At 44.5% G+C, this 16915-nt stretch overlaps 1 protein-coding gene and 1 long non-coding RNA gene across 6 annotated transcripts in view; one reads left to right on the forward strand and one right to left on the reverse strand.

Moving 5' to 3' along the window:
• Window positions 1-9021, reverse strand: part of LOC136330577 (uncharacterized) — a 103172-nt gene extending 94151 nt beyond the window's left edge. Inside the window, exon 1 of one of the 5 annotated variants that reach the window (XR_010730324.1) lies at window positions 8888-9021. This is a non-coding gene — a long non-coding RNA (uncharacterized lncRNA). The remainder of the gene's footprint in view (window positions 1-8887) is intronic. The other 4 variants (XR_010730323.1, XR_010730326.1, XR_010730327.1 and 1 more) reach the window with 4 other exon arrangements.
• Window positions 9022-9116: 95 nt separating this feature from the next.
• Window positions 9117-16246, forward strand: MAT2A (methionine adenosyltransferase 2A). Its single transcript, XM_066267585.1, has 9 exons — window positions 9117-9333; window positions 11407-11484; window positions 11583-11705; window positions 12458-12570; window positions 12758-12901; window positions 13080-13298; window positions 13526-13708; window positions 13826-13959; window positions 14640-16246. Exons 1-9 carry the CDS (start codon window positions 9243-9245, stop codon window positions 14740-14742), a joined length of 1188 nt encoding a protein of 395 aa, XP_066123682.1. The 5' UTR covers window positions 9117-9242; the 3' UTR covers window positions 14743-16246.
• The last annotated feature ends 669 nt before the right edge of the window (window positions 16247-16915 follow it).

Below are 16915 nucleotides of genomic sequence, written 5' to 3' on the forward strand. Positions count from 1 at the left end.
TGAGTGAGGGAGTTGGCATCCCCCAGCAATGCTCGCTTACACCATTTTGGACTTAAAAGCACAAGGATTCCATTTGTGTTAGGCTAGGGTGTGTTTTGCCTTACACCAAAATTCAGGTTACATCACTATCATCAGGAATAAAACTATGTCGTAACCCGAGGACCTCCTGTATACCTAAACCCAGACATTCTGACTTAAGTCTAGGGAGAGGTACAGGCGTCAGTTGATTTAATGTGCAGCCAGGGCTGAAACCACGACTTTTCCGCTGAATTACCTACTTGAGAAAAGTTGCTCCTTACGCCAAATCCTAGCTGTTGTAGTTGTCAAGGGACCCCAGAAACAGATCCTGTCAGTTCTAACCTTCACATAACCAACCACAAGAATTGGGTTAAGTCTCCAACCCAGCTAGAAGCCTGGAAAGAAGGAACCCATGTAGGAAACTGTACAGAGGAAAGGTTTGTTCCAGTAGGACATATTGGGTGATCAATCTGCCAGACTACCTTCTTTGTGATAGATGCCACAAACCCTTTGGGATTACAATATGAAGGAAACCATCACTCCAGGTCACGTTTGGGGGCAAATATTAGAACTCTGCTTTCCACCAGATGAGAAGATCTCAACCTCAGTGGATCCTGACCCTGTCCTGGTTTGTACTGTCCTCGGCCAGACCTTTAATCACAGAGTGCAGTTAAACTAAAATCTCTTTACATTTCTCCTTCATGAACTGCCTTTTTCAGTTAAATGGGATTGTAAAAACATTAATTACTCAGGCTTTCTGGAGAACTGAGCAGCCTGTAGGACTGAAAATCAATCAAAACATGGCAAAAACCTTGGCAAGCATGTAAGGTCTCTGTGAATTGTGAGGGCAATATCATTGGGGACAGGATCACATGCTCCCAAGTGCTCCACCAATTCAGCATTCTCTCTCTTGGGGGCAACTGTGTCCTCCCACAGAGCAGAATCGGATAAGACAAAGAATACATTGGTTCCTTCCTATTTCTGTCCCAATATTCTCAGTGTATCAGGGGCATGGGCCAGGACCTTCCTTTGGCTGCCTGTGGAGGCAGTTTACAGCAGAAGGATTCCAGGGCCTGGAAATCAGGATACTTGCAAGATCAATCAAATCCAATATAAATAGGTCCTTATTTTGATATTATTATTATTTCTTTTCTAAGTGAAAAGAGGAGAGATAGAGAGACAGACTCCCATATCTGCCCAACGCCCACCGGGATCCACCCAGCAACACCCATCTGGGGCCAATGCTCTGCCCATGGGGGGCCATGCTAGCAACTGAGCTACTTTTAGTACCTGAGGAGAAGGCTCCATGGAGGGTGGCCCAGGCCACCCTGAACAACCCTCAGCGACTGGGCTGATGCACTCTAGCCAATCAAGCCCTGGCTGCGGGAGGGAAAGAGAGAAAGAGAGAGAGAGAGAGAGAAGGGGAAAGGGTGGGGAAGCAGATGGTCGCTTCTCCTGTGTGCCCCGACCAGGAATCAAAACCAGGACATCTACACACTGGGCCAACAACAGGGCCCTCATTTGGTATTATTAACACCTCATTCTGCCCGATATATATAACTGGTCAGATAGCTCGGTTGGATAGAGTATCATCCAAAAGTACAAAGGTTGTCAGTTCAATTCCCGGTCAGGGCACATAAAAAACTGATTGAGCCCTGGCCGGTTGGCTCAGCGGTAGAGCGTCGGCCTAGCGTGCGGAGGACCCAGGTTCGATTCCCGGCCAGGGCACACAGGAGAAGCGCCCATTTGCTTCTCCACCCCTCCGCCGCGCTTTCCTCTCTGTCTCTCTCTTCCCCTCAGGCAGCCAAGGCTCCATTGGAGCAGGGATGACCCGGGCGCTGGGGATGGCTCTGTGGCCTCTGCCTCAGGCGCTAGAGTGGCTCTGGTTGCAACATGGCGACGCCCAGGATGGGCAGAGAATCGGTCCCCTGGTGGGCAGAGCGTCGCCCCTGGTGGGCGTGCCGGGTGGATCCTGATCAGGCGCATGCGGGAGTCTGTCTGACTGTCTCTCCCAGTTTCCAGCTGCAGAAAAAATACAAACAAAACAAAACAAAACAAAACAAAAAGACATTGATGTCCACCTACTACTATGCACTCCTGTTCTCAGAAATCCCAGGATCTAGGGAACCCCAAGACTTTCATAAGTCAGGCAACCAGAGACTTTCACTCCTTTAACTCAAAGATGTAGTCTGTCCCTTTTTAAACATTTCTTTATTTTTTTATTTTTTAGAGATTTTATTTATTCATTATAGAGAGGGGGGAGAGAGAGAGAGAGAGAGAGAGAGAGAAGGAGGGAGGAGCAGGAAGCATCAACTCCCATATGTGCCTTGACCAGGCAAGCCCAGGGTTTTGAACCGGCGACCTCAGCATTTCCAGGTCGACGCTTTATCCACTGCGCCACCACAGGTCAGGCTAGTCTGTCCCTTTTTAGCGGGAAGCAGTTACAGAAGTATGCCCCATTCCTTCAAGAATGGAGAGTGAAAAAATCTTAGGTAGAATTGTTCAATAGGACAAGGGTCTTGAGGTCTGGGCAGTTCTTACTGAATGCTATCTTGGTAAATGTAAAATATAGCACAGTATTTTGCAGATGCAGCTTTAAACAGGATGAGCTTGACAGGAATTCAAACTGTAAGTGTAGTCAACTGCAAAGAAGAAATAAACGCGTAATTTACAAAAGTATGTTGTGTGTGTGTGTGTGTGTGTGTGTGTGTGTGTGTAGGCAGAGTTTTGGATGTGAATCTGCTGTCTCCTTAACAACTACATCTTATTCTTGAAGAGAACATCCAAGCAGTGAACCCTTGAGTTTGGTAACACAAAGATGTTAGGTTCATCAGTATTGATGATGTGAAAAAAAAACTGTATGGTGAAGTTATACTGTAGTATATTTTACTGATATGATTTTGCCTGGTCTGTGGTGGCACAGTGGATAAAGTGTTGACATGGAATGCTAAGGTCACCAGTTCGAAACCCTGGGCTTGCCCTGTCAAGACACATACGAGAAGCAACTACTATGCTTCCTGCTCCCTCTTCTCCTCTTTCTAAAAAATTAATATTTTTTAAAAATAAAAATTTTGCAGAACAATGTGAGTGTACTTAACGCCACAAAACTGTAAAGTTAAAAATGGTTTGGCCCTGGCTGGTTGGCTCAGCGGTACCGGCCTGGCGTGCAGGGGACCCGGGTTCGATTCCCGGCCAGGGCACATAGGAGAGGCGCCCATTTGCTTCTCCACACCCCCCTTCCTCTCTGTCTCTCTCTTCCCCTCCCACAGCCAAGGCTCCATTGGAGCAAGGATGGCCCAGGCGCTGGGGATGGCTCCTTGGCCTCTGCCCCAGGTGCTGGAGTGGCTCTGGTTGCAGCAGAGCGACGCCCCCTGGTGGGCAGAGCGTCGTCCCTGGTGGGCCTGCCGGGTGGATCCCGGTCAGGCGCATGCGGGAGTCTATCTCTCCCCGTTTCCAGCTTCAGAAAAATGCAAAAAAAAAAAAAAAAGTTAAAAATGGTTTAAGTGATAAATTTTGTTTTCATTTTACCACAATAAAAAAAATTAGAATAATTTCTACCTTTACATAGTGTTCTGGGGAAATGGCCATGAAAATTGAGAAAAATCTACATTTCAAGTAAGATATTTCTGTATATGTGAATGTTCACAGGAAAAGGTATGCAAGAATACAAATCAAGCCTGACCTGTGGTGGCGCAGTGGATAAAGCGTCGACTTGGAAATGCTGAGGTCGCCGGTTTGAAACCCTGGGCTTGCCTGGTCAAGGCACATATGGGAGTTGATGCTTCCAGCTCCTCCCCACCTTCTCTCTCTGTCTCTCTCTCCTCTCTCTCTTCCTTTCTCTCTCCTCTCTAAAATGAATAAATAAAATAAAATAAAAAATAAAAAAAAAAAAAGAATACAAATCAAGCCAGACCAGGCAGTGGCGCAGTGCATAGAGTGTTGGACTGGGATGTGGAGGACCCAGGTTTGAGACCCCGAGGTCACCAGCTTGAACATGGGCTCATCTGGTTTGAGCAAGGCTCACCAGCTTGAGTCCAAGGTCGCTGGCTCGAGCAAGGGGTCACTCGGTCTGCTGAAGGCCCGCGGTCAAGGCACATATGAGAAAGCAACCAATGAACAACTAAGGTGTCACAATGAAGAAGTGATGTTTCTCATCTCTCTCCCTTCCTGTCTATCTGTCCCTCTCTCTGACTCTCCCTATCTCTGCCACACACACACAAAAAGAAATACAAATCAAATTTCATCATTAATTACCTCAGGGAGTGTGAAGTATTTATTAGACTTGTAACTAGGAGCATGCATTTAGAGCTCAGACCCAGGCTCAAGTGCCAGCTCCATCACTGATCTGATCTAGGCGAATTAAATGTTAGTTTCTTAATTTGTAAAACAGGAAAACAGAACCTGCCTCATTAGAATTATTGTGAGGTATAAATATTAGAACAATGCCTGTCATAATAAGTTATATTGTCATCATTATATTATTGTCTCCTTCAGTGTCTTCCATTCCTCATTACTTTACTGGGATTGACAAAAGATATTTTAAATGTTTATTTTATTGATTTTAAAAAGTGAGAAAAAAGGAGAGGGAGAGAGAGACAGGAACCTTGAACCATTCCTCTATGTGCCCTGACTGGGGATTGAACCGGGATCCTTTGTGCCTTGGGACGATGTTCTAACCGACCAAGCTACCTGATCAGGGCAACAAAAGATGTGATTAAGTACCAGGAGAGAAAAACAGAAACAAAACAAAAAAAATACAAGAAGTCTAAAATAAGTGGATTCACATAGTACTTGTTTCAGCTCCAACTAGAGCTAGCTTGCTTCTGACACCATCTGAAATGCTTCAGAGGTCCTTAAGAACTGGTACAATTTTAGAGACATCTGGCTTAGATTTATTCCTTCTTGGCCTGCCATCACATAGAAGGTGCTCTTAAGACTCATAATTAAGGAGCTTTCTTCTGAGCATTTCCACACCTTCAATATTGCTCTTTGATATACCCTGTGTTATCTTCTTCTTTTCTCCTGCCAAATCAATAGCTTCTTACAATGCAAATGCTTTCTCTAACTAGAACTCTCTCGTGGCAGACTGATAAGACCGGTAGTTGTTATATTTGCTGTCTGAGTTTAAAACACCAGTTTATCCCATCCCAGCCTTGACTCTTTTATTAAAAAAAAAAAAAATTGGCCCTGGCCAGTTGGCTCAGTGGTAGAGCATCGGCCTGGCGTGCAAGAGTCCCAGGTTTGATTCCCGGCCAGGCACACAGGAAAAGTGCTCATTTGCTTCTCCACCTCTCCCCCTCTCCTTCCTCTCTGTCTCTCTCCCCCTCCCGCAGCCAAGGCTCCATTGGAGCAAAGTTGGCCCAGGCGCTGAGGATGGCTCAGTGGCCTCTGCCTCAGGGGCTAGAATGGCTCTGGTTGCAGCAGAGCAACGCCCCAGATGGGCAGAGCATCCTGATGGGCATGCCGGGTGGATCCCTGTCGGGTGCATGTGGGAGTCTGTCTGCCTCCCCGTTTCCAGCTTCAGAAAAATACAAAAAAAAAAAATTATTTTGCCTGGCCTATGGTAACACAGTGGATAGAGTGCCAAACTGGGACGCTGAGGTCACTGACTTGAAACCCTGGGCTTGGCCAGTCAAGGCACGCATGACAAGCAACCAATGAACAGAGTGAAGCAACTACTTCTTGTCACCCTGCCCCCCCACCTCTGTAAAATCGATGAATAAAATCTTAAAATTTTTTTTGATTGATTTTAGAGATAGGAAGAGAGGGAAAGGAACAGTGATATGTTGTTACACTTATTTATGTCTTCATTGGTTGGTTCTTGTATGTGCCCTGAACAGGGATTAAACCTGCAATCTTGGAGTATTGGGAAGATGCTCTAACCAACTGAGCAACCTGGCCAGGGCCTAACCTTGCCTCTTTCATAGGACTACTGCCACATTAATGTTCTTTGGGTTCATAAATCTAGAGCCTTATAGGCAGTGATATGATTTTTCCTATGTGTTTTACAACTTCAGATTCAACAAATCTCATGAATGCTAAATATGAAATAAACTAGTAACTTTTCCTATTTTATTTTACCCTGAGGGCACTAGTGTATGGATTAGAAATCTTACTCCATTCAGAATAGGATAGTGATGAGCTTCCCTGTTAGTAAAGAGCTCTCAATTTTATTATGCTTGTGACTAAAACAAAGCAGTAGCTCTTTTCATTGACTTTACAAGACGTCAGCGTTTCTCATCTGCCCCTTCCTTCTTCTATCCCTTATATATTTATTCTTTCCTCTGATCTCCTTCCCTCTCCTCAAACATTCTTAAGTACCTTCTGTATGTCAAGCACTCAGCAACAAAGGTTGAGAAAAACAGACCACTTTCTCATTGTCATGTTTTACATATGTAATGGGAATTGAATCATCCATTAAATAACCACCAAATCTGTAATTTCAAACTGCACTTAGTGTCATATAGGAAAGAAAACACAAAATCCTGTGAGAAATCTGTATTGGTATAGGCTTCATCCAGGAAGAGGCAGCTGATCTGGGCTAGGAAGAATGAGGAGTTTAGCCAGGCATTTCCCCCCATTTAGAGCTCCAGGTGGCAGAGAGACCAGGACTGTCATAGCACCAGTCTTTGGGTGTGCCTCATGAGAGGTGCTTATAAATATTTGTAAAAGGGACCATGTGAAAAATATAAAATGTGTCCTGCTTTGTTTTGATACTAATCAAGTAATAAATTTGACTGTTACTAATTAAAAGAAATCCAAAGAAGAAGAGAGAAGGACAAAGTGGCACAAGAAGTATTGCAGTTCAATCACACTCAGGCCTTTCAGCGTATGCAGAAATTTTAGACTTTATCCTAAGAGCAATTGGAAGCCACTGAAGGGTTATTGATTACAGCTAACATTTTAAAAAATACCTATTTTGTGCTAGTAATTGTGATAAAGACTTTTACTTGAGTGATTTTACTTAATCCTTGAAGCAATCATATGATAATACTATTATCCTAATTTTACAGATGGAGGACACTGAGGTATAGAAAGGCTGCTTGCTCAACACTCTTAAATAAGTGGCAAGAAGCTAGACTCCAAAACCCCTACCTACTCTTAACCAGGATATTACACATGCTATGTGCAAGAAAGAGTAGGTTAATAAGTATGAACAGCTGATTCTAATCTCCTTGGCAGGAACAGCCCCAGAGTGCAGTTGGTAGCAGAAGTGTCAGGGTGGAATAACCTAATCATTGAATTTTACTAATCCCCTTGTTCTAACTCCGCATTAATCAAATAACCTTATAATTATTATCTGGCTTCCCATATAGATTTTTCTGCTGGGAGATAATACATTGACCAGTTTACAAATGCAATTTGTTTCAGCTGGTATTTTTATTATACATTGTGAGTTAATAATCTGGCACTCTGCTTTTTTTTCTTTTTTAAGTAAAATACACTAGAACAAAACAATATGAAGTAGTCTTTTTTTTTCCATGAAGTTAGTTTGAAATAAAAACCAACAAATAAAAACAACATACATACTTTTTTTATAGTGCCTGCTTTGAGTGACCATGGATGTGGTCATGAACTCCAGGGATGAGCCCTTTCTTTACCTTCTTTGTCAAAGCCGTGGCACAGCCCAAGTGTTTCCATTGTTTCCCTGAAGGCAAAACTCCTTTCCTCCCGCATGCCACCACCGAGATTGTTCTTCATAATTTACCCAATTCTCTGAGGATAAGCAGCAGGAGGCTGCTATCCTGGGGTCTTATTCATGTCCCCAGAGACCCTGTCCTAGGAGCAGGCAGGCTCCTAACATCATTAAACTCGATGCTAATGCGCTTGGGGCCACCACGACAGCAGCCTCTGCCAAAGCCAGTCCGCAACCCCTACACGAGACAAGTGACACCCGCCCTCCTTTCCACTTGTGAGGTCCTTCCAAACGAGGACTCCATGAAGTCGGTTCCTGACTCCCTATTCCTTGTTGGCTCAAATTTTTTGTTCTTATTTTCTTTTCTCCCTGAAATTCTTTTAATGGGCACAACGGGGACAAACGCAGGTGGACATTTTTAAAGTGAAAGCTTCGTGAAAGGGACCATTTCACCTCAAGAGGTCTGCTTAGTCACATACAGTGGCTAAATATAGGGTTTTCTCCCAAGAAAAATATTCAATGGTCTCTTCAATAGAAGACTGAAATGACACTCTAAACATCAATTTTTTCCCCTTCAAAAATACGGAAATGTCAGCAAGTGCAAGGTCAGCCTTGTGAGGCCTCCTTTCTTGAATGTCGAAGAAGCCGGAGCTGCAGGATCAACAAAAGGAAGGGCTTCTTTCAGAAACTTAAGCGCTGGGTGTGGAAGGAGGGCTGCAGCCGTTTAAATCATTGACAGAACTTGCACCAGAAATGGTGGTTCTGCTTTTCCACCATTTTCACCACAGAGGCTTTGACCAAGAAATTACACACAGGACCATCTTTCTAGCCAAAAATAAATAAATAAATTACTAGCCACGAGGCACCCCACAATCAGGGTTTCCAGCCGCCAGGTGCACGTAGGGAGAGGATGAAAAAGGCGGTGCGAAGAATCGTCGCTGCCCAGCCAAGATGGCCACTTTCGCAGGGCTGAGGGCCACCAGCTCCCTGTCACCAGGCCACCCAAACGCGGTGCGGCCGGAAAGACCCACGGGAAAGAGCCAGAGGACAAAACCTTCACAATTCCCATCGCCACCGCTGGGGGACGCGACCTCGCCGCCAGACAGCCGACCAACGGTCGGGAAGTGCCATGTCACAGCACAGGGGAGCAGACCCATAAAGCCCTTGCGGCTTTTCCTCCCACATCGAACACTGAAGGGTACAACGACCCCGTACTCTCGTGTTTCCACTTACCCCTTGTTACGGGTGCTTACGATAGCTCAATATTGGCGGAGGGGTGCATTCCCTTGGTCCCCTCGCACTGCCTCGCAGAGTGGTTTAGCCTGAGCCGCCCTCGGCGCACCGCCCCTTCTCCCCCGCGCGAGTGGCGCATTGGCGCGCGGCGCCAAGGGGCAGGGCCCGAGCCGGGCGCGCGCGGGCGCTGTGTATAAATACTGGGTCGCGCCACCCGCCGCCTGGTTCGCTGCGCATCGCCGGCCGAAGTGAGTGGACGCTGTCTTCTGACTGTGCAGTTCGTAGCCGTCGCCTCTCCGCTTCCTGTCCTCCTTCAACGTCACTTTCACTCACCGCCACTGTCACGAACACCAACATGAACGGACAGCTCAACGGCTTCCACGAGGCGTTCATCGAGGAGGGCACATTCCTCTTCACCTCGGAGTCTGTAGGGGAAGGCCACCCAGGTGAGGGGATGGGGCGTGGCGCGAAGTGAGGGCGGACGGTGGGGTCGGGCCGAGCCAGACCTGGCTGGGACACGCGCGCGCCGGTGCCACCACTTGCCAGGCGGTGGGGAGAGCGATGGCTGCGCGCCTTCCTCTTGGCGCCGCCAGTGCCGAGCGCGTGTCCGCTGCTCCCCTCCCCCTTCCTCTTCTCTCTCTCCCCTCCCATCCGGCTGCGCGCCCCAGCACGCAGAAGATTCCAGAAAACGAGAAGGGCGGCCGCTGTAGCGACTCATGCTCTACCCAAGGGAAGGCAATTTTTGTCCTTTCCACCCAGCGGTCTGAAAAACGAGTGGGCAACCCGCCCCGAGCGCTCGCGCGCGGCCCTCGGGAGCGCGCGCCCCGCATTGCAGCCGCAACCACGTGTCTGCCGCATGTGGCATCTGGGTCCGGGGAGCGGCCGGGCTGCTGGAGCGTTCGGCGCTATGGACTCGGGGACCGCTGCTCGGGACGCTTTCTGTTCCTTGAGTTCCTTGGCTTGGATCATTACTACTCATCGAGAATACCGGCATGTCCTTAGACAGTATATGACCTCGCCTTCGAGCTGACAGTCTCCAACTAAATATAGCACGTGGAGAAGGCATGCCTTATTTGGGCCATGGGTGAAAAGAATGGGAAACGTGAACTGGCGTAAGCTGCCGTTGCGTTTTAAAGTCTTTGGTGCTTACCGTTAGGCATGGTTTTATTTCACGTTTCCGTACCCGGCTTTGTCCACTGATCCGCCATTATGGGGATCAGTCGACACGTGAGTGAGTTAAGGTATTTCAAGGAACTTTCGATCAGTATTCTGAAAGTATCGCCTGGTAAAGGTCATTATTTTGCTGGACTGCTTCTGCCCTGTCTTAGGTTGACCACAAGGACATGGTTATTTAGTGTGATGGTTTAAAGGTCCATTTCTCTCTAGTAATCTACTGTGCCTTGGATGATGTTCTAAAAGCATAACCTAGTGAGGGGTATACAGGACGGGACAAAACACAAGACCCTGATGAGTGATGGTCGAGTGACTTAATCATTTAAAGTCACAGGCATTTGTGACAGTTCGTAGGTTAAGTCCTGATCCTTGGCCTGACTGGAATGTACATTTTGCATGGTTGTATTGAAAATTCAGGAAAGTGATATGGGAGAGGGTATTTTTGTTCCTTTCCCAATTTTTAATAGATGACAATATAGAGGAAAAAATCAATGTAGATTCAGAATACATTTGGGCACTCCCCAATTTGTTCAGCTCTTGTTCCTGGACTACTCATAACAAAGTCAAATAATTTACTATTTTATTCCTTTTGTTCATAAAGTATCTTTGCTTTCATTGTTTAACTTTAATGGACATCATTTCTTGTTGTTGCCCTCATTGGTGTTCCTCAGGATCAGGGAGAAGTTGATAAGAAACAAAAAAACAAACGCTGATCTTTCTGGTTGGTTAGATTTATAATGTAAACTTTAAATTTGGGGGATAAAATGTTAAGTATTGCTAAATTTTCCTCCCTTTGCTTTTGGATTTGAAGATAAACCACTCTATATCTACTTTGTGTTGATTGATCTTAATAGTGTGGCTCTTCTATTTAACAATGGAAATTGTTTTCCCAGGAACGTAATTTTTCAAAAAGTCTGAAGTACTGTAGAGATGGGACTTAAGTCCATGTCAGGTGTGAAGTACACATGCCATAATGTTTAAATGTATTAAACATAGTGGATATTCTGCTGGCTTATTTGAATTGATGATCTTGTGGTGCAGCCATATTAAACCATGGTGTCAAGTTTTCAAGTAACATTCAGCACTACAGCCAGCATTTATTCTTCAGACAAATGGCTTGGTAAAAGTGCTTTGATTATATAGCAGCAATATCTCCATATTTGGAACACTACTGAATTGTACACTTGAAAATGTTTAAGTTGGTAAGTCTTAATGTAGGTTATAAACAGTTATAAAAAGAAAGCTCTACCAAAGGTTTTTACAACTGTAGTTATAAGGAAGGGAGCATGACATACTTACATTAACAGTAAGTTACAGAAATTGAGCAAGGAATTGTTTTTTTCCAGATAAGATTTGTGACCAGATCAGCGATGCTGTCCTTGATGCTCACCTTCAGCAGGATCCTGATGCCAAAGTGGCTTGTGGTAGGTTCAGAACACTGATGATTCTTAGCAACTGATGAAAAGGTAGCATCATGAAAATTACAAGAGTGACATTTGAGTGTGAACCTCTCTTTTATTAGAAACTGTTGCTAAAACTGGAATGATTCTTCTTGCTGGTGAAATTACGTCCAGAGCTGCTATTGACTACCAGAAAGTGGTTCGTGAAACCATTAAACACATTGGATATGATGATTCTTCCAAAGGTGTGTTCTAATGAGTTGGCTTTTCTAAGCTCATTTTTCCAAATATTTTCTTCAATTCTCTCTTCTTTTAGTATGTTCCTATTAATCTTTAACTCTAGTTGTATAGGTTCACTGTCTTTTTGTTCCAGCCTTATTCCATTATCTAAAAGCGCTAAGTTGTAGGTATATTTGATTTCTTTAGCAGTAGAGGTGCCTTTTGAACAACACAGGGATTAGATAAGGGGCACTGACCTGACCACTGACATCCCTGGCACAGTTGTCTTAATCACTTTATAGTCCAGTGGCAGATGTGTTGTTGAAGGGTAAACTGACATTAGAATTCTAGAAATTGGTTTTAAGGTTTTGCTATGACCTTCCTTTTTTTTTTTTTTTTTTTGGTATTTTTCTGAAGCTAGAAACCGGGAGAGACGGTAAGACTCCTGCATGCACCCGACTGGGATCCACTCGGCACGCCCACCAGGGGGCGGCGCTCTGCCGCAACCAGAGCCACTCTAGTGCCTGGGGCAGAGGCCAAGGAGCCATCCCCAGCGCCCGGGCCATCTTTGCTCCAATGGAGCCTTGGCTGCGGGAGGGGAAGAGAAAGACAGAGAGAGGAAGGGGGGGGGGGTGGAAAAGCAAATGGGCGCTTCTCCTGTGTGCCCTGGCCGGGAATCGAACCCGGGACTTCTACACTCCAGGCTGACGCTCTACCACTGAGCCAACTGGCCAGGGTGCTATGACCTTTTTAAAATAAGGTTTTGTTTTGTTAATAGGGTTTGACTATAAGACGTGTAATGTGCTAGTGGCCTTGGAGCAACAGTCACCAGATATTGCTCAGGGTGTTCATCTTGACCGGAATGAGGAAGACATTGGTGCAGGAGACCAGGTATTGTGACAGGGGCTATTTGCATCTCTTCTAACATTAAATTCTGAGGCCTGTATGGGAGTTGATGCTTCCTGCTCCTCTGTCCCCCTTCTCTCTCTCTCTCTTTCTAAAAATTAATAAAAGTAAAAAAAAAATTTTTTTAAATTCTGAGGCCTGGATTGATGATATTGGTGACTTTCCTTTTTAGGGGCTGATGTTTGGTTATGCCACTGATGAAACTGAGGAATGCATGCCTTTAACCATTGTCTTAGCACACAAGCTCAATGCTAAACTGGCTGAACTACGCCGCAATGGCACTTTACCTTGGTTACGCCCAGATTCTAAAACTCAAGTAAGTGATGATCATTACAGCTAAATTACATATATTACATTGGCCCAGAATATTAGCTAAGTCATTTGATTGAGGCTAATTTAAAAACTGGCATTTTTCTGCTATCTTAAGGTAGAGAACCTAGAACAAAACTATTGTGTAGTAAACTGATGTTCTGATGATCTATGTTGCCTTTAAGGTGACTGTGCAGTATATGCAGGATCGAGGTGCTGTGCTTCCCATCAGAGTCCACACGATCGTTATATCTGTTCAGCATGATGAAGAAGTTTGTCTTGACGAGATGAGGGATGCCCTAAAGGAGAAAGTCATCAAAGCTGTTGTACCTGCTAAATATCTTGATGAGGATACAATCTATCATCTACAGCCAAGTGGCAGATTTGTTATTGGTGGGCCTCAGGTAAGGCCTTACAAATGTCAATTCAGTTTACTCTGTTTGGATCTTCTCTGATGATTACTTGTAAGAATTTGGCTACTACCACTTTCGTAGGGTTTTTTGAAGCCTACACGTGAATCTTCTGAGAAGATATTTGCTGACTGATACAGAATAGGCATTTAACAAACTTGATCTAGAACCACTTACTGGGAGGGATAAGGCATAAAGTGACTGAACTTCTGTAATTTCAGGGTGATGCTGGTTTGACTGGCCGCAAAATCATCGTGGACACTTACGGTGGTTGGGGAGCTCATGGAGGAGGTGCCTTTTCAGGAAAGGATTATACCAAGGTGGACCGTTCTGCTGCTTATGCCGCTCGTTGGGTGGCAAAATCCCTTGTTAAAGGAGGTCTATGCAGAAGGGTTCTTGTGCAGGTATACACTTTTATATATAACTGGAGTGATTAAAAGGCATGTAAGTGGGGGGGCATTTAGTAGTTATCTACTTGGCTTTTTTGATAACTGAATCTTCTGATATTTGAATCCTTCTAGGTCTCTTATGCTATTGGAGTTTCTCATCCATTGTCTATCTCCATTTTCCATTATGGCACCTCTCAGAAGAGTGAGAGAGAGCTATTAGAGATTGTGAAGAAGAATTTTGACCTCCGCCCTGGGGTCATTGTCAGGTAAAGATGGTAAAGCCCATTGCTAGTGAAAAATACTAAGGGTGTGGGGTGTTATAGATATTTGAGTTATATTTATATCTGAGAAGGTGAAGGAGGCTCCTCAAGTGAGAGAGAGAACATTGTAATTCCTAGAATGTATATTGGTGTTACCTAATATGCCTTGAATAAAGGCTTAAATTATTAAGAAAAATATAAAAGAATAGCATTACACACTTAGACTTAACTAACCCAGAGGGTCTTCCACATTTGATATTGAGCATTGTGCTCATCTTACCTAAGAATTCTTACTTTGAAGAAGTCAGTACAGATAAATGGATTCTTCAATGTTGAAGGCTATTAATAAAGAAAATAACCATGGTAGGATGTGGGCATGGCATTTTGGTAAGTATTGTATGATCTCAGATGAGCTTTTTGACACTTAAAAGTTTCTCAGAATAATGACAAGTTTTCATATTTGTTGAGCCAGGGACCGAAAAACAAGAATTTATAGTTACTAATAAGGACTGTACAAGGAGTTTGGACACCAGGGAAGTAACATATTTTTGCCACAAACTTTTTTCCTAGCATACCCCAGAGAACTGAACTCATTTGCCAGAAGTCTTGAAAATGAGTCTTGCTGATTGTTTTTGCTTAATTTTAATTGATTACTACATATTAAGTTATGGACTTGTATATTCCAGGGATCTGGATCTGAAGAAGCCAATTTATCAGAGGACTGCAGCCTATGGCCACTTTGGTAGGGACAGCTTCCCATGGGAAGTGCCCAGAAAGCTTAAATATTGAAAGTGTTAGCCTTTTTTCCCCAGACTTGTTGGCGTAGGCTACAGAGAAGCCTTCAAGCTCTGAGGGAAAAGGCCCTTCTTCCTAAATTTTCCTGTCCTCTTTCAGCTCCTGATCAGTTGCAGTCACTCTAGTCAATGACATGAATTTTAGCTTGTGTGGGGGACTGTAAGTTCGGCTTGCTATTCTGTCCCTAGGTTTTTTTGTTCACCATTATGAATTTAGTGAGCATAGGTGATCCATGTAACTGCCTAGAAACAAACCAACAACACTGTAGTAAATAATGCTTTGAAATTGAACCTTTGAGCCCTATCACCAACCCCCCAAAATTTTAATTGCATTGACTTTCTCACCAAATGCTGAAAATGTCCTTGTAATGTGCACGTAAAGTACTTGTAGTTCCATTATAGCTTCTGTCTGGCAATGCCACAGCCCTGTCAGCATGAATTTGTAATGTCTCAAGCTCTATTATGGATATGAAGCTTTCCCTTATCCTCCCTATAACATAATCCACTTCTAATTATGTAGCTCTTTGTCAGGGAGTGTTCCCTACTCAATCATTCTTGCATGTAACGCAAGTTCCATTTGGAGCTCTAGCCTGACGTTAAAAAAAAAAAGGCAGTTACCATTAAACCATCTTCCTGGTGCTTATGCTCTTAATTGCCATCTCTTAAACAGCACCAAATCAAGTCTCCATTTATTCAGCTGTCTTTTGGAGGACGTACGTAATAAGGTTTTTATTTAGTAAACCAATCCTATGCATGGTTTCAGCACTAGCCAAACCACCAACTCCTAGCTCTAGAAAAACAGGCACTTGGCACCCTTGTGATGTCACACAGAGAAGTCACAGGGCAGTACCTGAGGGGCTGTAGGTTGCACACTTTGGTACCAGATAACTTTTTTTTCTTTATAAGAAAGACTAAGTACTCCACACTGCACAATAACTCCTCCCAGGGTTTTAACTTTGTTTTATTTTCAAAACCAGGTCCAATGAGCTTTCTGAACAGCTGGTGTAGCTACAGAGAAACCAGCTTCCTTCAGACAGCAGTGCTTTTGGCGGGGAGGAGGAAAATCCCTTCATACTTGAACATTTTCTAATTGCTTATTTATTGTATTCTGGGGTATGGCGTAAGTACAGAGAAGCCATCACCTCAGATGGCAGCTTTTAAAAGTTTTTTTTTTTCCTCAACACCATAATTCCTTTAATATGTTTCCAGCATTCCCAGGTAGGCCAAGGTGTCCTACAGAAAAACCTTGGGTTAGACCTACAGGGGTTCTGGCTGGTGTTATCGAGGGAGGGCAGAGCTGGTGCGGCTGGCCGTGGAGAAAGCTGACTTGGCTGGTGTGGTACAGAGAAGCCAGCTTGTTTACATGCTTATTCCATGACTGCTTGCCCTAAGCAGAAAGTGCCTTTCAGGATCTATTTTTGGAGGTTTATTACGTATGTCTGGTTCTAAATTCCAACAGTTTAATGAAGATCTAAATAAAATGCTAGGTTCTACCTTAACTGTGTCCATTATTCTCAAGTGTTTTGGTATGAATATGATCTGAGAAATATACCCTTTAACTTTGTCATTCGCCCCATTGTTCAGGGAAATTATCACAACCCTAGCCTACAGTAGGTATTTAATAGGTTTGTAAACCCTATCCTTGGCACCAAGAAAGTCAAGTTTGATCAAAGTTTTTAAAGCATTGCTGTTTTTGGCCAAATGAAATAGCCAAAATTTCATGTGTCCCCTTATTGTAGCAACCACTATTATACTGCTGTTATAAATCATCTTAAAGATTTTTATTTTTTTCTGAAGTTAGAAACAGAGGCAGTCAGATTCCCGCATGCGCCCGACTGGGATCCACCCGGCATGCCCACCAGGGGGCGTTGCTCTGTTGCAACCAGGGACATTCTAGCGCCTGAGGCAGAGGCCATGGAGCCATTCTCAGCGCCTCCCCCCGGGGCCAACTTTGCTCCAGTGGAGCCTTGGCTGCAGGAGAAGATGGGGGGGGGGGGGGGGGAGAAGCAGATGGGCGCTTCTCCTGTGTGTCCTGGCCAGAAATCTAACCCGGGACTCCTGCATGCCAGGCCAATGCTCTACCTCTAAGTCAACAGGCCAGGGCCTCATCTTAAAAGATTAACAGCATAAAAACCACTAATAGTACAGGCTTGCCCCACCACCTGAAG

Source organism: Saccopteryx bilineata, chromosome 3, assembly GCF_036850765.1.
Source record: "Saccopteryx bilineata isolate mSacBil1 chromosome 3, mSacBil1_pri_phased_curated, whole genome shotgun sequence".
NCBI classification, from domain to species: domain Eukaryota; kingdom Metazoa; phylum Chordata; class Mammalia; order Chiroptera; family Emballonuridae; genus Saccopteryx; species Saccopteryx bilineata.